We start from the raw sequence: 23102 nt of genomic DNA, 5'->3' as shown, positions 1-23102 counted from the left end.
GAAACAGCCTTCCCATTTGGTGTCCTTGCCTTAAGTCTCTTCCCACTCCAGTCCATCTTCCACTCAACTGCCAAAATAGTCTTCCTAAAGTGCTAATCTTCATTTCTCGCCCCAAGAACTGTAGTTGCTCCCTATTACACCCAGGCTCAGCTATAAAATCTTCTCTTTGGCTTATACCTTCCCCTCCTCCACTTACTCCATGTGTCAGTATCACTAAATGAATCAGAGGGAAGAATCAACTTCTACTACATGGAAAGAGATACTCATAAAGATGACCAAAAAAGGAGGTAGCAGTCTGTGTTTTCTCACATACCCAGAGGCAACAAGAAACATTATTTCATGGGGTTCCTTAAGCATTTTATATGGTACTACCAGTGATAAGTATTTGCAAAAAGACTACTATGAAAGAAATTAAAAATCATATACCAAGATCAGCTACTGAGGATGAGGAGATAGAAGAATTCTACTGAGAGCATGATATAAGACTCTCCAAAGTAAACCAGTATTTATTCTGATACTTGGTGACAATGCAAAGGCAGAAAAAGGTGAGCACAAGGAGACATATACATGGTAAAGTATGATTGAGGAAGCAGGAATGAGAGAGGCAGAAGAATGGTCAATTAGACAGAAGCTTTGTGCCTTTTTATTGTGAATGCTTGCTTTGAGAAAAGAATTTGGTAGATGCTAAACATCATGGTTGCCAAATCATATAGCAAAAAATAAAAGAGGTTATATTTTAGCATCCAGGAAAAAAGACTTGTTTGATGAGATTTATTCCTGAATCAGCTGTCTGTGTACAGACCACCAATGTGTCAGAGTGATGATCAGAATTAATAAAACATAAGGATACAGTGAGAAAAAAGTATAGTATATATTGAAACAACTCAGTTCTGAACTATTTAAACAAGTAATTAATTGACAATTTAAAATGAGAAATGGCCATGGATCACTTATAATGATTTTATAAAGAAGTTTAACTAATCTCAAATTAATTACCACAGCAAAGATCCCAGAGAATCCTCAAAGATTCCTTTGGAATCAACCAGAGAAAGATGGCTGCCTAAGGCAACACTGAGTTAGAAAATGAACTTATTCCTAAATTCTTATGAAGAAGAATAATGTAAAGTTTTGAGTAGTACCATCTCATAAAGCAGAGAGATGCAGTGGAAGGCAGAGTTGGTTTAAAGAAATCTTGGCAAGATAACCAATTAAACAAAATCATCCGAAGTGCAAAAGTAAAAGGACAAGAAACAGAAGGAAAAAAAATTAAATCAATATGGCATTGTTTTCTTCATCTAGAACAGTGGAACTACCATGGTTGGAGTCTTAACACAATGGACTTGAATGTGCTTATTAGGGGAAACAATAGCACAAAAGAGAACAAAGATGGGGAGCATCCAGATTGGACCAAGAGGAGATCTGTGCTGGAGGTGGCATAATTGTGAGGGCCTTGGGGGAATCGAAATGCAAGATGTCTGAATAACAAAAGTTTGGAATGAAATCTCAATTAAGATAATAAATAATCAACAACCTACCTTACTCTCCCACTTATACAAAATATGAAAATTATTCATTAGCAAGTGGAGGCCATCTTTGATGAGTGTATACATAGGAAACAAGGTTTCACAAACAGTATTCACCAATGGATCACATCTTTACCATTTCACAATTGAATGAAAAATGTAGAGAATGGAGGATGTCGGGTGTACTTATTGCTGGTTGATTATGAAAACAATTGATTTGGTAGAGCAAAACAGTGGTTACAGGCTGTTTTTCAACAAGGTGTCTCTCCGTGAGCTATCAAAACCAACCAAGGATCTCTGAATAATATAACAATAAAAATAATCCTTCTCAATAACCCTATAATCCTGCAGTGATGGAGGAGATCAAGAGCCAAGCCCAAGTGGAGCACTTGCCTGTGGATTGTGAAGTGCTCCATGTGCTCCTGTTGACAGAGGATATTGTGTTCCTTGTATCCGATCCTGCAGAGCTCTGCAGAGTTCATCCTGGAAAAGAACTTAAATCCCTGTGAGTTTGGCCTGCCCTTAGAGTATCTATTGACCAGATTACAACTTGCATCTGAATGGACAACCTATAGAGCATGTCTATGAGGATATTTTATCTGGGATAGGATATGTAGATTAACAGTGAATTGGGGCCTAGACCTGAAGAGGAGGAACAGAGCAGGTTGGAAATGACCACAAGCTTTCCATGAAAGCCAAGGCCTACCTTCTTTATAACAACATTCTCCTGGGATTACTATAGAACAATGAAACATGGAATACAAGTTTCCAAAGAATTAAAAATGAATGTCACACAGAGGGCAATGTGAGAAAGCACATGGTGGATGTTTGTAACATTTAATCATTGAGGACTTCAAAGAAGAAGAGGAGTCAAAGATGTCTGTGATAAGAGCAGATTATCTGGTCAGCTGGAGAGGGTGAGGGGTGAAGCAAGGATGCATAGAGGGTTCCATTGGTATCTTCCTAATGTGAGGAGAAAGTGAAGAGGCCTTCAGTATGTTGGATGGACCTCTTGTGGTGAACATATGGAAGGACATGGATAAGAGTTGGATCTGATGGTCATGTATTGATGAGTTGTGATTTGTATGTTGGAGACAATAGCAATGAGATCATATTTTAGTATTGGAGAGTTGCGGGAGTCTTACTGCATGAATTCGAATGGGATTTATTCATGTAGTTTATCTGACTCCTGGGTTCATATCAAGATTAAATGCCTACCTTGGGCTGAATATAGCTATACCAATTTATTCTTTCTAGCTCAGGGCCTAAATCTACATCTCTAACTTCCACATGTTGATTCTAATTTTTCTTTATGGAGTAACATAGAATAAGCCTATTTCCTCTTCTACATGACAGTCCTCCAGAAGATGGCTATTAAAAACTTATCTTTTTTCAGGCTAAATATCCCTATTGCCCTCAATTATTCATATGATATTTCTTAAAAGTATTATACTCACAATTGAATAAAAAAGCAAATATATTTTCTAAGCCAGATAAGCTAAACATATTTTAATTAACCATATCTCTACTTCTGGAAAATTGACAGTTAATTGAATTGTATGCGTGTGCTTTTTTTTATTTTTTATTTTTACAGATCATCTATCGCTGCTACTCGGACACTTAGGCAAGTATCTTATTTCATTGCCCTTATTTTGTAGAAGAAACTAAGGCTTGGAAGGTTGTGGCTTTCAAGAATTGTAAATTAGTAACAACATCATGCTACAAGTTCACAGTCCTTGCATATTAGTTTAGTTGTTCAGCCAGTAGGCAATGGAGACATATATATTGCTAATGAGTATTGTAATATTTTTCCACTTTTGTATTGCTAGATGGAAAACTTAAGTAGCACAATTAATAAAGCCTTGGGCCTGGAGTTAGGAAAGCCTCAGTTGAATTCTGGCATTAGACACTAGCTGTGTCACCCTGGGCAAGTCACTTAACTTCCATTTTCCTCAGTTTCCTCAACTGCAAAGTGAGGATAATAACAATGCTTATGTCAGGCTTATTGTGAGGATCAAATTAAATAATATTTGTGAAGTACTTAGCACAGTGTCTGGCACATAACAGACAGTATATAAATGCTTCCTCCCTTCAATTCATTGAAAACATTTTTAGTGTCATCAGTAGGATTATGTAGTGTTCTGTGCCTAGTGTGCTAAACATTTGGGAAAATGAGGGTTTTTCTCTTTTTGGGGGGGGAGGGTGAGGCAATTGGGGTTAAGTGACTTGCCCAGGGTCACACAACTAGTAAGTGTCAAGTGTCTGAGCCGGATTTGAACTCAGGTCCTCCTGAATCCAAGGTCGGTGCTCTATCCACTGCGCCACCTAGCTGCCCCTAAAATGAGTTTTAAAGTTAGACTTTTTGGTAGCTAAAAGCTCAAGGTAGAGAGTAATAGTTTACACATTCAAATTCTGGATATGCTTTTAGAAAATAGACAAATTAAAGCATGTAATACATGCAAACAAACAGTAAATGCACTTATTTAGGTGGTTAGTAAAGAGGGAGTAATATAAATTATAATTGATGCCTTTCCAATTAACCTTAGAGAAACTTACTTGGAGAAATAAGATTTCAAAATTCATTTGAGACAAAGAGAGTTTAGTGAGCTATGACACTTGAGGATACTCTAGATATGGACTGAAGCTTGAGAGAAAGAAGGAGTAGATGATGAATAGTAGATTAAGGGTATGGTGAATAGATTGGTCTGGAGAGAGTGGTAGAGGTGGTCCTAAAGGAAGAGTGAGAGGAACCCTGTAGTAGTTTGTAATGATTTGGAAAGGTCTCTCTTGCTCCAACTCTAGAGTTCCTCACCTCCTGATTTATACTGCTCCCAATCATTGAATCTTCATCCCTGGGCACCATCCAATTTTTTCTGTATTGAAAAAATCGATATTTGAATCAGATATTAAAAATTTGTAATATAGATACATGAACATTAGTATGTATTGAAATCCCAAGAACCTGTTGGTTCCTTATTGTCTACCACAAATCTGAGTTTATCATTTAAAACCCTTACTAGCTGGTATCCTCATCTCTTCAAGAGATCATTTTAAGATAATGGTGATTTTGTGCATGAATTTCTGTATTTTTTTCTTATGAGACAATATGTGTCAGACAGTGAAGAGAGAGAGATGTTCTCTCTCATAATTACTTAAACCCACTTCTTACATGTATGTTGGATATTTTTTCTCCCACCTTTTCCCCTTTTGCTTCAGAAGTCCTTTTGAGATGTGGTGGTTTCAGCAAGGACTCAGCTTTCTCCCTTCAGCCCTTGTTATTTGGACAGCTGCTGCCTTCATCTTTTCATACATTACTGCCATAACTCTTCATCATGTGGACCCTGCATTGCCCTATATCAGGTCAGTAAAGTGTATGCAGTTATTGTGGTAACAGACAATGGACATGACTGTTTTTTATCTGTTGCTCTTTTCCATGATCACTTTTAAATTGAAAACCCAAAGTGAAAGATTTGTAAATGGAAATGTCATACTGGCAACACCAAAAAGAAAAAGGGAAGAAGAAAGCCATTCAGTTTACCAAGAATTTCTCAAGTTTCTCTTTTGTGCAAGGCCCTTTGCCAGGTACTGGGATTGCATTGACAAACTCCAGAGAGTTCCTGCCATCACAGAACTGAGATTCTTCTGATAGATACAACATATACACAGGCAAGGGAAGGCAAGATAATTTGAGAGAAAGAGAACAGTAAATAGGGATTCCATAAATGTCCTTAACTGAGTTTGCTAACAATCAGTAGACTATCTATTAAATGTAGATGCTTCTTCTGTCCAAAGCCTTTCCTGGGATATTTGAGGTCCAGCAAAGGGTGAGGGAGTTTCTTGGAGGTGATGAGCTATAAAGGAATCTCTATAAAATTTCGCTTGGAAAACCAGAATTTATTACTTATGTCATATTTTCCAGAAGCCCCAGAGCCTAGCATTTTAAGTTATTTTGTTCTATTCTCATTCCTAATTGTGTGGCCATATTAATCCTAAATGATAATTTCTCCTCTTTCTCCCACCAAGTCCATAAAAAGAATTCTGACACATAGTATTAAAATAAACTATTCTCTCAGATTGATGCTAACTTTCATTAGCTCAAATCAAGAAGCTTCTAAAACTTAATTTCAAAAGATGAACTATAGTGGGTATAGAGCATACAAAGTTATTTTATTTGGTATCTATGGCCAATAACTAGAGGGTACAGGATTGAAGATCAGTGTTCTATAGTTTTTGAACCACACTTCCAACAAGATCTCAAACTAAAGTTGGTAAAACCAAATAGTTTGTCCACATAGAAGTTGTATAATCTTCTAATTTCTGTAAGAAATTGAAAAAAGGTTATACATTTGGAAAACAAAATGAAGGACTGAAAGATTATATAAAATTCAAGCCAGTCTTAGAAATTAATCAACAAAAAGAAAAGGAAATATTCAAGACAAGCAAATGAAAGTCTGTGGTTTTGAATATAGTTAATCCTATTTTTGCATTAAAATGGAAAAGACTGTGGATCTTTACCTAGAGTATGTAATTACATTCTTTGTTTTGTTTTTTGTTTTTTTTTTGTTTTTTGCAGGGAAATGAGGGTTAAGTGACTTGCCCAGGGTCACACAGCTAGTAAGTGTCAGATGTCTGAGATCGGATTTGAACTCAGGTCCTCCTGAATCCAGGGCCAGTGCTTTATCCACTGTACCACCTAGCTGCCCCCTGTAATTACATTCTTGCTTAAAAAATGCTAAAAGAGATGCGCAGACCTCAAATTATTCTTCTCAAGGAGGAAGTTTTACACGCAAATAAGAGGAAGTGTGTGGGAGAGGAATTCTTTTTTTCTCCATCAGATTTGACTTCATGAAAATGATAGAAAACATAGGTTAAGGTTAAGGGTCAGCCAGTTTTCACTAAGAATCAGTTCTTTTCTTTTAACTTCAGTTCTCCGAAGACCCTAAATTTTCTGGCAGCAACTGTAAATTAGTCACATATATAGAAGGCCCATAACTCATTCTTTGGTATGATCATGCTGATCTTGAAGCCAGTATGGAGAATGGGATCCATTCTCACCTCTGATGCACACCCTCATTCTTAAGCTGATCGAACTTGCCCAAGAGACATTGGACAAGTCACTTGGCCCTCCCTGGCCTCAAGTTTCCTCATTTATAAAATGAGGTTAGACTAAATAGTCATTGAGGGTCCCTTTGGCTCTATATCCATAAACCTAGGAGTTTCCTCACCTGGAATAAATAAATGTGTTTTTGTTTGCTTGTTTTGACAATTTTGTTTGTGTGGTAAAGGATCTGGTTCTTCAGTTTGCCCTATCTCATCTGCCACATTGGTGGGCACAATCAAGGCTACCAGTAGCTTCCTTTTCTGCACCTTCAGCAATTGGAGAGAAGAAAAGTAGTAGTAGTAGTAGTAGTAGTAGTAGTAGTAGTAGTAGTAGTAGTATCACTTCCAGCTTCCAGTATAATTTCCAGGTGCCATTAACTCCATAATTCAGTCCAGTGTTGTGTGCAACATTGTGTGGGGTGCTGGATGAGATGCCCAGCTTAGCCAGTAGTCCTTCCCTGCTGGAGCTTACAGACTAGAAGGGGGACATAGCACACATATCCAGATAATATTATTACATGATAAGTGCATTAAAGAAGTGCATGAGTGCTGTGTGAAGTCTGAGGGGAAAGGGCATCATTTTTCCAATCAGATGGCATGATGTGGGAGGCATTTGGTCTTTGGTAATAAAGAGGAAGCAATGATAGCGTCAGCAGTGTAGTTAATTTGCAAGTGGTATTTGGGAACTAGACTACAGGACTAGTAAATGCTGATGCAAGTGCTATAATAAATAAGATTGGAAAGAGAAGAAAGCAGCCATGCAAACACCCAAACATGGGTGGAGTTTGACAAGAAAAGAAACTTATCAGAATCTTTCAAAGTTCTATTCTTTATGGAACAATGTCATCAGCATGTCACAAGGTTCATACAGCAGAATTCTGTTCATGTTCCTTTTTCTCTACAATAATTACTTTACAGTAATCATTAAGTCATTAAGATTTGCTCAAAATTAAAAATATAGGAAGGAAGAAAGCTTTTTCATTAAAGTTCCATTAGTGGATATGGTTACTTCCTCCAGGTTCAATTTGATGCAGCCTTTTCTTACCCAACAGAGCCATCTTTCATTGGCATAGTTGGATAGGAAAGAAGAGAAACAGGCTCACCTTGGTGTTTTAGTGTAAATGTAGCTTAAAAAATACAGTCTCCTCAAGGTGTCCATGAATCCCACTTCTCTCACAATGTCCTTTTTATTTGGAAAAAATAAACCTTGATGTATTGGAAAGTTGAACACTTTTAACCTGGTTTAACTTACATATCTCTTTAAAAGGTCAATGAAAGAGCTGAGCTAGACTTAGAGTTTTATTTTTTAAAAAACTTGTGACACTGGTATGGCCTGATACCAGATACAGAAATAGAGTGAGTACAGCAGACTGCAAGCAGGGTGAACTGAAACTTACTGAGCCCCTGAGGGTTTAGGAGTTCAGTGTCCCAAGTGCAAAATTTTAATTAACTAAAATCACTATTTTTGTAAGCTCTGACTAAGCAAGATGTAATTAAACCACTTGGTCACTTTTTCTCAGTGCTTACAGTGGGAAGATTGATAAGTAGAATCTATGACATTCCTTCAGTGGTTTCACTTCCTTGTCTGAGGACTCTGCTGGATCTGTTTTAAATCATTCATCACTTAAACTCCCAGCCTCCATTTCTTACAGCTGCCTTTTCTTACATTCATTCCCATTTCTGATACGTTTTCCTGATACCTAGCACTGACTTACTTCAACCATCATCTTTTTGTGATCTCTCTGTCTCTGTCTGTCTATCTCTCTGTTTTTGTATTTTGGCAAATAAAGCAGTTCTGCTTGGACAAGGAAGGTCCATCTGGAACCCTGTCTGTGGGAGTGTAGGTACTGACATAAGAAAGGGATTTTATTATTTGCCACTTCACTTTTACAACAGGTAGCCCACCTAAGTGGACAATTATTTTAGTTAGAGCATTATGTTAGCAAACCTAAGTTCTTCTACCTTCACTCCATTTAATTTCAGTTCATTACTTTGCCAAAGACTACCCCAAACCCCAGTCAGCCATTATGCAGATTTCTGCTATTGGTAACCAGGAGTATGGGTGATAAATTGTGGCTGATAACACAAATCCATGACCACCACTGGAAAAATAACCCAAAATACATACATTTACTATTAGGTGAATTTGGAAGTTTTCCTCTTAACTGTCCTCCCACTCCTTCCAATCTTGTTCATTTTTCTCTCTACTTAGTCTTCTTTTTTTTTTTTTGAGGCAATTGGGGTTTAAGTGACTTGCCCAGGGTCACACAGCTAGTAAGTGTCAAGTGTCTGAGGTCAGATTTGAACTCAGGTCCTCCTGACTCCAGGGTCGGTGCTCTATCCACTGCGCCACCTAGCTGCCCCTCTACTTAGTCTTAACCACTTCAGTTATGTCCTTTGCCTTTTGTAATATACCCTCCTTTACATGTGAATCTTTATTCCCTTTGACCTGCTATTTCCATCCTGCTAACTTTCAACCTTGATTAATTGCTATCATCTATCTCTTCCACTCTTACTGCTGAGCTGCTGAGTGCTGTCAGAGGAAGTCATGGAATCATGCTAAGTAGGTTTCCCTACAGATTATGCTTTCCAGCCTCAACTGAGCCCTCACTGCTGCACCATGATCCTTCCTTTACTCACTTCGTGTTGATAATTTCATCCCTTCCACAGCAGCCTTTTTAAACCTTTTCTCTTCTCCAGACTTTCCCATTTGATTCTTACCAATTGACTTTGCCTAATACTTTGCGGACAATATTGAGTCCATCCGTGGTGAATTCCCTCATCTCCTGTATTCTACTCCCTTTTTCTCACTGCAAGGCATCCTTTCCTTTATTTTTCTAGGATGAAGGAATGAGAGAAAAAGCATTTATTAAGCATTTATGCATTGGGGATTCAGATACAAAAGAGACAGTTTTCACCCTCTTGGAGAAACAATACAATACATGATGATATTCCTATAATTTATAAAATAGTTACCATTTACATGATGCTGTAAAGTTTGCAAAGGTGCTTTACAAAAATCTCATTTTATCCTGAGATAAACAACCCTGGGAGGCAGACACTATCATTATCTTCATTTTACAGATGAAGAAACCGAGGCAGACAGAGAGTAGTTGATGTGCCTCGGGTTTAATAAGTGTCTGTTTGGATTTGAATTCAGGTCTTCCTCACTCTTGTGTGAGTATTGATCTTCCTCATTCCATTGTGCCATCTAGTAAGGAATTAGGGGATGGGGAAAGATAGTTGGTCCTGTCAGTGTTAATAAACATGTGCCATGCACTGTCCTAAGTGTTAGTGATACGCAAAAAGACCTAAGCTATCCCTTCCATCAAGAAGCTCCCAGTCTTCGGGGGAGACAACACATCAAAAGAGGCTGGAAAGTACGGAGGGGGAGGGAGGTTACTCACCTCAGCCATGATGAGGTCATATAGCCAGGGTGGGAAGTGGTCTGAGTTGATGTGAGTATCTGAATTGTTTCATCTTACAGAATGATGAATTTTTGGAGATGATAACAATCCATGAAAGTAGCCAGGTAAGAAATGATGAGAATTCCCTGGCTGCCATCCTTAAATAGAGGAGGATCAGAAGAGCTCCCAGCTGTTCACTGGGAAATCCCAGTGGACCCATCAAGCAGTCAGATGACAAGACCTTTCCAGAATCCATGACAGTGTTGCTTTGATTACTGTTCTCAGAGTTAGAGAGAGAAGAACAAAGGCACCTACACAGTGGTATTGTTGGGGATCTGGGACTGGGTAGAGATAATGGTCTCATGAATCAGTAAGTCATTACCCTAGAGTTGAGGTGGGGGTGTGTGGTGGTTTAGCTTTTCCAAGGCATGATCTCTGGAAGTCCCCTTCATAGGAAGGTTTAGCATGGAAGGAAGAGAGCTGGGATGAAGTATCAGAGTGATCTTCCTGTGGAAGCTAATGCATTGAACTGTATACTCTTCTCAGTCGATATTTATTCTTTTCCTTGGCTAGGTTTCTTACTTCAGTCTACAGACATGTTCCCATTTCCCCATCCTGAAAAAAAGCCTTTTATTTTACCCTGCCCATCTTCCAAGCTGCTTCTCTCTTTCTGCTTCCCCTCACTGCCAAATTCTTATCCAACACTCCCTGCCTCCTCTTCCTCACCACCTGTCTACCCCGTGTCCTCTGCAGTCTGGCTTCTGGGACTACCTCTTGTCTCCAAGGTCCCTCATGACCATCTTATTACTAAATCCAATATCATTTTATGTGTTTCCTCACCCATGACCCCCTCTGCTATTTAACATTGTGGATTCTCTCTCTCAATGCCCTCTTCTTCCTTGTTTTCTGTGATATTACACTTAGAGTTCTCTCTCCTCTCCAGTGGCTTCTGCTGCTTCCTGATGTTCCTCCCAACCCTTAAATGTAAGGGTTCCTTAAGGTTCTGGCATAAACCCTCCTCTATCTGCAGTCTCCCTTAAGTGATTATATCTACTTCCATGACTTAAAAAATGACCTTTATACAGATGATTTCTAAATCTATATCTCATCTTCCCTAAGAGGAGTTGGAAAGCAATGTGGAGAACAGAGAGACAGGAGGCAGGAACGTCGTCAAGAAGGCTACTGCAATAGTGTGAGAAGAGATGGGGCTTTGAACTAGGGTGATGGCAGTGGGGCTACAGAAAAGGAACTTCCAGTCCCATATTTTTTAACTGCTGATACATACTTCCTCTGAATGACTTGCTGATCCTTCAGACTCGGCATTTCTAAAACAGACCTCCTCATCCTCCCTGCCCAAATCTGCCCCTCCCCCAGTTCCTTTATTTTGGCTAAAAGCACCATGATCTCCCATTCACTAAGGCTTTAATCTTGTAGCTATTTTCATTTCTTCCCCTTCCTGCCAAATCTCATTCCTTGGGCCTCTTTTGTAGCCCCACTGCCATCACCCTGGTTCAAAGCCTCATCTCTTCTCACACTATTGCAATAGCCTTCTGGACAGTATTCCTGCCTCCTGTCTCTCTCTTCTCCACATTGCTTTCCAACTCTTCACAGTATCACTCCGGTCATGTTGTTCTTCTCAGAAATCTCCAGGGACACCTTATAAGCTCCAGATTCTGGTATGTGAGGTGTTCCACAATCTGATTCTATCTTAGCTGTCAATCTTTGCCTCATACAATTCTCCTTCATAGAGTCCACATTAAATTTAAACTGGATACCTCTCTCTCTGTCTTTTCATTTTTGTCCTGTCCTCACCTCACACTTGTGCTTGTGCTTTTACATGCATGCTTATCTTCATCTGGTGAAATTCTCTTTTCTTCAGTATCTAATTCAGATGATTCTTCTTCCTTGAAAGACCCTTCTGCCCAAATTTACTATGCTGGAACATCTCCTTTGCAACTTACTTCATTGTCCCTCACATCACTGTGATTTGTGTACTTTTCATTCCTCTGTCATGTTCTTTGAGAACAGGGCTTACATTCTAGCTATCTCAGTCACCTACTGTGCCAGACCCTGCTAGCTACTGGGCATACAGATGTACCAATGAAATCGTCCTTGACTACAAGCACCTGATTGTGACTTGCCCACACTAGGTGTTTGTCAAATATTTGTAGAGTGAATACTTTTTGTTGTAAAGACATACATCACTTGTTCACATCATTTTTGTTAGTTTCTCATTGAAGATAATTACTGGGATATCTTTATGGGAATGTTTAATCTTGGCTGGCTTTGAGTACCCTCAACTTGTCCTTGTGAAGTTCAATGTTTCAGATATAGATTATTTAGAGGCCTTTTTTTTCAGAGATGGAATGTTTCTGTTTCACTCAGGCTGAAAGTATGGCAGCCACTTAGAGTCCCTGTCCCAATATTGATAGGCATGGAAGCTTTGGCCTGGTCAGTTTGTCTGACCTAGATTGGTCTGGCCCCCCTTAGATAGTCTGGTGACTGTCTCTGTTCCCAGGGGCTCACCGTATTTCTCCCAGGCTTAGTGTAGATAACCTGACCACTTGTAGCCCTACTGCAGCTTCAGAATCCCGAGACTCATGTGATCCACTAACTTCAGCCTTCCCCTGGCAGAAGGGATTATAAGCTTGTGCTACTACCCAGCTCCATGCCTGACTTAGGATAATAGAACATCAGGTTTATCATAGTGACTGAACCTGAAAAAAAAACCCTGGAAATTTAAGTGGATTTTTTTTTTCCTTAAAAGGGAGAGAATTGTAGAGATCTAGTGAATGATAGTATATGTGAGTTGAGTGTCAGTAGTCTTTCTGCATTAGAGATAGAGAGACCACTGGGTAGAATCTAGTGTTAAATGAGGCTGTTTTTTAATTTGTTACTCAACTAGTTACCATCATATAGAGTAAAGATCTGTTTTCTGGCGTAGAAAGCTCTCCTAATCCTGGTTAGTCAGTGTATATGTTCATACTACCTGACATGGGGGCATGATGACTTAGTGTAATATGTTACTACTGGGTAATGATGATGGGTTAATAATACAACCTTACTTACCAGAAAGAATATTTTTAAATTATTTGTGTTTGTTTGTGTGTATGATTTAATAGAACTGGGGCTACTAAACCATAAATAAGGATGATAATGCATAATATTAATAATAATAGCCAACATTTATATAGCACTTACTATGTGCCAGGTACTGTGTGCTAAACACTACAATTATTATCTCATTTGATCCTCACAACCACCATGGGTGGTAGTTGATATAGTCCCCATTTTACAGATAAGGAAACTGAGGCAAACAGGTTAAGTGACTTGTCTAGGGTGATATAGCCAGTAAGTGCCAGAGGCTAGATATGAACTCGGGTCTTCCTGACTAAAGGCCTAGAGCTCTATCCACTGCTGCATATTGACTTAGAGAAAACCATACATTAATATTATCTATGTTATATTATATTTTTATTTATTATATTAAATATTTCCCAATTACATTTTTTTTGAGGCAACTGGGGTTAAGTGACTTGCCCAGGGTCACACAGCTAGTAAGTGTTAAGTGTCTGAGGCTGGATTTGAACTCAGGTCCTCCTGACTCCAGGGCCGGTGCTTTATCAACTGCGCCACCTAGCTGCCCCTCGCAATTAGATTTTAATCAGGTTCTCAGGCATGGGCTCTATGTTTGACACCTCTGCTTTCCACAGTAGGTGCTTAATAAATGCTGAATTAAGTGTACTTTGTAAGCCAGGGATAATGATGATATCAATAATTCTTCTCTCCATAAAGGTTTTCTATTTGGCATTTGGATAACAAATGATCATATGTGAAGTCACATGGTTAAAGTAAAAAAGAAATATAAACCTGATCATACTATTATATTCTCTTTATGAAAAGTTATGAGAAAAATTAAGCCAAAATGTATTTCTCTGTAAAATAAAAGGTTCTGACATACCTCTCTTCTCCCTCTGTGAATAGTGGGCAGTGTGTTTGGTGCAAGTATCCACATATTGATATTTTTCTTTCAGTGACACTGGAACAGTGGCTCCAGAAAAATGCTTGTTTGGGGTCATGTTAAATATCGCTGCAGTCTTGTGTAAGTAACATCAATGGTCTTCACATCTTCTCTATTATTAATTAGTAACCTAACTGCATAGAGTATTTTGACAGTAGATGAATGAAATATACAATTAAAAACAGTAGCAGCTGAACCTACTCTTTGTTTTAAAATGTTGCTTATCTTTCACAACTTCAAGAGTACATGATTTTGTCAACTCCCACATCAACCTGGATCTCTGAGCCCCCTCAGCAGCTTTTTAAAACATCAGAAGTTGCATTGGCTAAAAAATTTACTTAAAGCCCAGCTGGTGATGAGTCTGTCTCAACTTATCTGGTCTAGGCCTTGGCCCACAGACATATAGACTGTCAGTCACCAGGCCTGTTTTTGCTATAGTGGGGGGAAATTACCCTAAGTTTCATCCAGATTGTTTTTCAATTGAATTATTGAAGCTTTTGTAACTAAATACATGTTGACTTTTTTCCATCTGCATTTGCAAAATGTTACAGTAGTTGAATCGTGGAGGCTTAGATCAGTAGTAGATATGGCTCCCAGGGTTGCAGAATAACATAATTTCATTTAGTAACTAAGAAATTTTTTTTTCTCCTGCTCAGCCCTTTGAGACTCGGGGAGAAATTGTGTCAGCCAGAACATTTCAGCTGAATACTAGTCTTACTCAGTACCGGCCTTTGGCATTCCTTCTTGTCTTACCCCACCAATAAAGTACAAACAGAGGGAAACGAGAAATCCCATCCAATAATATAATGGGATATGCTCTAGTTGTAGTAAATTGGGTTAGAAGGAGAAACCAGTTGTCCTCATGATTTAGGGTTAACCACAAACTGGAGAAACCTCCCTGTGCTTGTGCCTGCCTGCTACCCCTGTCTCTATGCCTATATTTATGTGTGTGTGTGTGTGTGTGTGTGTGTGTGTGTGTGTATAATACATACACATCTGAAAATGCATGTGTATATGTATTAACCCACCTAATCTCTTAAACTCCAATAAATATCGAGGTTACTGGCTGTATTCTTTACAACAAAACAAAGCTGTACATAGTTATGTGCAGTGTATCACTTGTGAATATGAGTACAGCCAAAGTCACCTTTAACTATCATTGTGACCACTAACTTATCCTCATTTTTGGAGTTTTCAACATTCAGTTCACTCAGGATACCAATCAAATTCTCTTTCCTTTTTTTTTTTTTTAAACAACATAGAGTTAAGTTTAATGCAAATAGTAGTTTATTTAACTCCCAGTTCTCCTTACAGGTTTCTCATAAAACGACAGTTAGGGTTACTCCCAGATTCTTGTACCTTTTAAAGATTTAGCAATTGTGTCTATTGGGGCAGCTAGGTGGCACCATAGAGGATAATAGAGTACTGGGCCTGGAGTCAGGAAGATTCATCTTCCTGAATTCAAATCTGGCTTCAGGTACTTAGTAGCTGTGTGACCCTGGGCAAGTCACTTAACCCTGATTGCCTCAGTTTCTCATTTGTAAAATGAGCTGAAGAAGGAAATGGCAAACCATTTCAGTAAGTTTGCCAAGAAAACCCCAGATGGGATCACAAAGAGTTGGACATGACTAAAATGACTGAACAACAAAAAATTATGTCTATAGTGTCTGTGAAAGAGGCTATTGAAGTTGGTATTATACCCATTTCACCAGTGTTTTTATCTTCTGGTCTGCTCCCATCACCTCTGTATTGGCGATAGTCTTTTACCCAATTAACCTCAGTGAACCAACTCAACTTTTCATTTTTCTTTGTTCTTGAATCTCTTGCCCCTCCTTGACTTATCACTGGATCATGCCTTGCCAAACCCCAATGTTAATTCTACTATCTGGGGCAGCTAGGTGGCTCAGTGAATAAAGCACCGGCCCTGGATTCAGGAGGACCTGAGTTCAAATCAGGCCTCAGACACTTGACACTTACTAGCTGTGTGACCCTGGGCAAGTCATTTAACCCTCATTGCCCTGCAAAAAAAAAAAAAAATTAAAAAATCCTATCATCCAATTCCTTCATTCCTATTCATGTACTCCTGAACAGAAAATTATGAAATTGTATTGACTAGCTCCACTACAAATTCACATGACATAATCTCAACTGAACCATCACAGTAATAATGCAGAGTTTCTATTTCTCTCCAGTCAGTTTGCTATACTACTCTCCAGGATGGCTATTCCATACCTTCTATCTCTTCTCAGTTTCATACTTCATCAAGAAATATTGGGGCCATTCAGAGACTTCCCCTTCTCCCGTTTTCCTTAACTCTTCTCATTCAGACATCTTTCTCCACTCTTTTCTCTTTCCTTGTGATCTTGAATAAAGAGTAGCTTTTCTCCTTCCAAAGCCAACCTTTCAACGTGAAATTTTGATTCCATCCCCTCTTGACTTCTCTAGCAGATTGGCCCACCCTATCATCTCTGCTTTCTCTTCAGAAATCTTCAGGATCTCTAGCTACTGGCACTTTCCTCACTGCCTGTCTCTCTTATCCTTTAAAAACCCTCACTTAATCCTACCATCTTTTCTAATTATCATCCTGGCTCCCTCCTACTTTGTGGCTAAATTCCTGTAGGAAGCCTTTTGTACATTAATTGGGTGCCTCCACTTCTTCTCTTACCACCCTTCAAAACCTTCTGCAACCTATCTTCTAACTCCCATCATTCAATTGAAAGTACCTTCTCCAGAGTTCCCAGTGATCTCTTAATTGCCCAGTATGATGATATTTTTTCAATCCTGATCCTTCTTGACTTCTCTGTAGCATGTGATACTGTTAATCACCTTCTCCTTCTGAATACTCTCCCCTCACTAAGCCCTGAGTGCTCTTTCCTGGCCCACCTTCCATCTACCAACCCCACTCCTCAATCCCTTTGTGCTGGCTCTTTATCCATCTCATGCTCACTAATTGTGGATATCCCCCCTCCCTCCCAAGGCTCACTTCTTTTTTTTTTTTCAAAATAAATTCATTTCAAACTACAAATACTGGAGGACAAAATACCTTAGATTCAAAGGAACATGAAAAATGTCAGTGATATTTCACACTCCAAGAAAACAAAAATGAAAAGCATTTTTTCCACAGTTACTGTGTTCAAACAAATACATCTTATATGAGATTTCTCCAACACACTGAAGAAACAAGTTATCTTTGCAACATTTAGAAAGGCATCTTTGTGGAAGCTGGCAGCATGTGCTTTTCGTGCAGCAGGCCAGGGACATTCATTTAGCCTTGTGCAGGTAGTACCTGCTATGCCAAGAAGCTTAGTCCAGGCACCCTTTCCCAGGAAGCATGGTGGAAGGTGACCTAATGAGCATGCCAGGAGGTCCAGAGAGAAGGCACAGTAATCTCTATAATGCCAAGGCTCATTTCTTACATCTTCTTCTCTCCTATCTTGCTTGATGATCCTGTTAGCTCCCATGGATTCAGTTATCAGCTCTACACAGATGGTCCCCAGATATCTATATCTGTCCCTAGTCTCTTTCCCGAGCATAATCCTATATCACCAATTGCCTTATGGGAAACTCAAAGTGGCTGTTCTTTAGGCATCTCAAATTCAGTGTGCCAAAACAAAACTCAGGGCAGCTAGGTGGCGCAGTGGATAGAGCACTGGCCCTGGAGTCAGGAGTACCTGAGTTCAAATCCGGCCTCAGACGCTTAACACTTACTAGCTGTGTGACCCTGGGCAAGTCACTTAACCCCAATTGCCTCACTAAAAACAACAACAACAACAACAGAAACCGAAAACAAACAAACAAAAAACCAAAACAAAACTCATTTTTTACCCCAAACCTTTTTTTCTCAAGTCCTTTTTACTGTCAAGGGTACTGCTATCTTCCTAGTCATTCAGAAGTGCATTGCCTTTGATTCCTCACTCTCTCTCACTTCACATATATGTGGAGTACATATATATAGTCTATTATCAAGTCCTTTTTCTAGCTTCACAACACTTGTTGAATATGTCCCTTCTCTCCATTCACACAAACATTACTTTAGACCCTCTTCACCTCTCCCCTGCACTATTGCAATAGATTTCTAACTGGTCTCCTTACTTCAGGTCTCTCCCCCATTCCAGTCTGTCCTCTACTTAGATGCCAGCGTGATCTTTCTCAAGTGTAAGTTGGACCATGTGATCCCCTTTCTCTTTGAGCTCCAGTGGTGACCTGTGATCTCCAGGATCAAAAATAAACTCTTTTAGCTTCTAAAGGAAGCTAAGGATTACCCAGGGTGAAGGAGGGGAAGCATTCCAGGCAAGGGGGGACAACCTGTACAAAGGCACCAGGAATGAGTAGGCCTATTTGACTACACCACAGAGCATGTTAACAGTAGTAATATTTAGTCTCTTTGAAAAGATAGATTGGAGCCAGATTGTGAAACACTTGAAATGCCAAGCAGAATACTTTGTGTTTGATCTTGGAGGCAGCAGGAAATCCCCGAAGTTTCTTGAGCATAGGAATGATCTTGTCAGACCTGTGCTACAGGACTGTCACTGATGGGAAAGACTGGTGGCCATGAGGCCACTTAGGAGGCCATTGTAATGGACCAGGCAAGAGGTGATGAGGTTCTGAAATAGGCTGGTGATGCTGACAGCATTCACAGAAAGGAGGGGCCAGGTGTGAAAGATAGTGGATCAGGTCTTGGTTATTGATTCAGTATAGGCAGGCAGGGTGGAAGCAAGGGCTGGAGTTAAATGAAGGACTGAAGGTTAGCCAATGATCTGGAGGTTACTAGAAGGGTGGTGGTGTGCCTGTAGCAGAAATAAGGAAATTAGGAACAAGTGTAGATTGGATGGGAGGGGGAGATAATGAGTTGTATTTAGTTTTAGGCATTCTGGTAGGGATTTCCAGCAGCCCAAGAGGGAGATGGGGGCTTGGGATGTAAATTTCAGAGTGATCTTTATAGAGATGACATTTGGGGCTATGAGAGCTAATGAAGTCACCGAGAGAGAATGTAGAGTGAGAAGAGGGCCCGTGACAGACCTCTTGGGTAACCTAAATACTCTGGTAGTTCAGGCCCTTCATAACCTAACTCCCCAGCCTTCCTATTCTTTTTACACATTGACCCCCCTCCCCCAAAACTTTTCAGTCCAGTAACACTGGCCTGCTGCTGTTCCTTAAACAAGACCCCCCCATTTCCAGACTGGACATTTTCTCTGGCTTCTATCAAGTTCCAGTTAAAATTCCACTTTTTACTGGAAGGCTTTCCCAATCTCTCTTAGTTATACTGCCTTTTCTCTGTTGATTTTTTCCTGTTTATCCTGTATATCGCTTGTTTGTATGTTATTGTTGGCATGTTGTCTCCCACATTAAATTGTGAGCTCCTTGAGGGCAGGAACTGCTTTGCTTTTCTTTGTGTTTCCATTGCCTTGCACATAATAGGCCCTTCATCAGTGCTTATTGACTGCCTGACTTATATCAAGAAGTCAGAGCATAAATGATGACCCACCTAAGGAAACTGGAAAAAAAAAAAAAAAAAGGTGAGACAGGTCAGAGAAGAAGCAGGAGAGGATCTGACAGTGAGAGGGAAGAGAGAGACAGGATGATAACTTGAAGGATTGGCAGGGTCCCCTGAAGAGGAGTTTTTTGTTTTGTTTTTTAAGAAATGAATTTTTCATCTGCCATCTCTTAGAATCTGCAGCTTCCTCAGAACACCTTCAATCACCAGCTGCCTTGCTAACTGCTGTTCTGTACAGCAAAAGCACCTGGTCCTGTGGAGTCTCATCCTGATGCTGGTGGTTCATATTCCATGAGCAGAAGCATCGAGAAGTGCTGAGATCTCTGCGGGTCTCAGGGAGTCAGCAGCTCCATTGCCATCTTTGTGGCAGTGTGAATTTGATATCCAGAAGTGTATAGAGGTATTTTTACCCAGTCAGAACAATTTTGGAACCCCCATCCTGCTGGCAATCCCCACCTCCCCCTTAATCTTGCTCTATTTCCTCTTTCTATATACATTTAATATTTAATATGCTTTTAGCGGGATAGGCCCTTCCTTAGACCAGAGATGTCCTCTCACCAGCCATAATAATTAGCATTTGTTGGACTAAATAATTCATTGCAGAAGTATTCCTTAAAAGAAACCCACTATGTACATCTTAGAAAAACTTGTGAAGATGTTTTTTTTTGAATGATACTAAACTTCCCTTTAAATCCTCATTACCTTCACTAGCATTACTGAACAGGTAACCTGTTAAGAACAAGCACTATTAATTAAAGTAACTCTTGCTAAGGCTCATTTCCCTACACATGTACCCGGTCCCATCCCCTCTGGTCTTCTCTAACATCTTCAGTCATGGCATCCCCACTCATCCCCCCTCTCCAATCTTTAGCCTTTCTCTATCAACTGCTTCCTTCTCACCTACCTTCAAACATGCCCAAATCCCCCTCATCATTGGAGATATTCACTAGGATCTGTCTTGTCCTCAAGCTATCATCCTATATCTCTCCTCCTTTCTCTGGCAAATTCCTTGAAAGATTGTCTATACTCACTGCAGCCACTTCCTCTCTCTCATTCCTCAACTCTTTACCTTCTGACTTTTGACCTCAGCAGTCAACGAAGCTACTCTCTCCAAAGCTACCATTGATCTTTTAATTGCCAGATCTGATGGTCTTTTCTCAGTCCTAATTCTTCTTGACCTGTCTGCTGCATTTGACAATATTGACCATGCTCTCGTCCTTGATATTTTTTTCTTTCTTCTGGCTTGCCTTCTACCTCCGACTGTTCTTTCTCAGTCTGCTTTGCTGGCATCATTCCTATTATACCACCTGACTGGGTATTCCCTAAGGTTCTTTGCTAAGGCCCTCCTTTCAATACCCTCTTTCTTGTTAACCTCATGAGTTCCTATGGATTTAACTATCATCTCTATGTAGATGACTCTCAGATCTAGTATCCAGTCTCATTCTCTTCTCTGAGTCCTACCTGACCTGCCTGTTTGACATTTTTAAATGTCCCAGAGACATTGTAAACAATATGTCTCAAACCAAACCCTTTATTTTCAACCTTACACCTTCTCTTCTAAACTTTCTAGTTTCTGTTGAAGGTACGACTATCCTTCTAGTCACCCAGGCCTGGAATATTGGTATCACCCTGAATTCCTCACTCTTCTCCAACCCCACATAGCTAGTCAGTTGCCAGATATTGCTGCATTTACCTTCACAACATCTCTTGTATCTGACTTTTCTCATACAGCTACCACCATAATTCCCACCATTGCCACTTCTTCCTCCATTATTGTCACAGCTTCCTAACTGATCTCCTTGTATCAAATCTTTAACATAATTTTCCTTGAACACAGATTGACCATGTGGTTCCCTGACTCAACCAACTCCAGTGGCTTCCTGTTGCTTCTAGGATAAAATATCAATTCCTTAGTTTAACTTGTAAAACCCTACTAAGCCTGGTTATAGCCTCTATTTTGAACCTCATTGGGTATTCATGCATGCCCATGCTCTGATCTGTGTAAATTGCTTCTCTCTCCGCTCCATCTCCCATCACTGTGCATTGGTTGCCTGCATGTGTTGAATGCATCTTTACCTGTACTTCCCCTTTCTTCCTGTAAGGTATAGCTTGCGTGCCATCTTCTGTATAAATCCTTTTCTGATTTTCCCTGACCACCAGTGATCTCCCTCCTTCACTTCCTTGTACTTACTATTTTGTAAATATATGCATTCATTATCTACTTAATGCATATATTCACAAAATAGTAAATACAAGGAAGCGAAGCAGGGAGTGTGTGCATGTATATGTATACACACACACACACACACACACACACACACACATATATGTACTTGTTATCTCCCTCATTAGAATGTAAGTTCTTTGACAGTAGGAATTGTCTTATTCTTTGTACTTGAATCTGTAGTACCTAGCACAAATGCCTGGCATATAATAAACACTTAATAAATACTATTGATTGATTCGGAAAAATGGAGAAATGTAGGCTAGACAATCAGGTATTGTGGTGGATTCAGAATTGGATCAATGTTGAGACTCTCAGTTTGGAAGAATCTGTGCTTGGCCCTGTACTCTGAAACATTTTTAAAGGTGACTTAGATAAAGATATAGATGGTATATTTATCTATTATATAGAGGACATATAATCAGGAGGCATAGATAATTGTGTGGGAGAATCAGCAACCAAAAAGATCTTGACAAGTTAGAACTGAATCCAGTAAGATGAATTAAGAGAAACAATTGTAAGCACTTTTGTTCAAAAATATCAACTTTGTTGGTGTAGGATAGAAGAGGCATGGCTACACAGCAATCCATAATAAAAAGAGTTAATGATATGATATTATGACCAGCTCAGTTTAATTAATTATTTACTTTATGTCGGGAAGTGCACTAAATTCCAGGGATACAAAGCTAAATCAGTACCTGCTTTCAAAGAGCATAGATTCTAATGAGCTGGACAACATAAATAACAAGGCATGTTTAAGATATATAAAGAGTGGATAGAAGAGAATCTATGACAGTAGCTGGCACTACTGGGAAAGGAAGGGTCACTAAGATGCAAAGGTGAGGAGAGAGCGTGGCAGGTGTGAGGGACAACCAAAGCAGAGGCATGGAGGTAGGATGTGGAGCATCACGTTTGAGAAATAGCAAGTGCTGCTGGATCATAGCATGTGTGAAGGAGAGCCAAGTAGAAGTAGACCAGACAGGTGGGAAGGAGCCAGGTCATGAAGATCTTTTGATGCAAACAGGAGGTTATATTTGATCCTGGGAGTAATAAAAAGCCATTGGAATTCATTGAGCTGGGGGTGAGGGGGTCATGTGGGTTGGAGGTTAAACCGATGCTTTAGAAAAAAGTCACCTTGGGGCAGCTGGGTGGTGCAGTGAATGGGGCAGCTGAGTGGTACGGTGGATAGAGCACCAGCCCTCGAGTTAGGAGGACCTGAATTCAAATGCAGCCTTAGACACTTACTAGCTGTGTGACCATGGGCAAATGACTTAACCCCAATTGCTTCCAAAAGAAAAAAGTCACCTTTGCAGCTGAGTAGGGGCTAGATTTT

The 23102-nt window shown here is 39.7% G+C and overlaps 1 protein-coding gene across 6 annotated transcripts in view; it reads left to right on the top strand.

Moving 5' to 3' along the window:
- Positions 1–23102, top strand: part of DRAM2 (DNA damage regulated autophagy modulator 2) — a 38524-nt gene that overhangs the window by 1987 nt on the left and 13435 nt on the right. For 3 of the 6 annotated variants that reach the window (XM_044003817.1, XM_044003820.1, XM_044003821.1), the window contains exons 2-4: positions 3118–3147; positions 4740–4883; positions 14065–14132. In XM_044003817.1, coding sequence (XP_043859752.1) covers positions 4753–4883; positions 14065–14132 — 199 coding nt within the window. In that variant the 5' untranslated portion in view covers positions 3118–3147; positions 4740–4752. Of the gene's footprint in view, positions 1–3117; positions 3148–4739; positions 4884–8413; positions 8464–14064; positions 14133–23102 lie in introns of those variants that run through there. The other 3 variants (XM_044003819.1, XM_044003818.1, XM_044003816.1) reach the window with 3 other exon arrangements.

Source organism: Dromiciops gliroides, chromosome 4, assembly GCF_019393635.1.
Source record: "Dromiciops gliroides isolate mDroGli1 chromosome 4, mDroGli1.pri, whole genome shotgun sequence".
NCBI classification, from domain to species: domain Eukaryota; kingdom Metazoa; phylum Chordata; class Mammalia; order Microbiotheria; family Microbiotheriidae; genus Dromiciops; species Dromiciops gliroides.
This window is presented reverse-complemented; position numbering and strand designations above follow the sequence as displayed.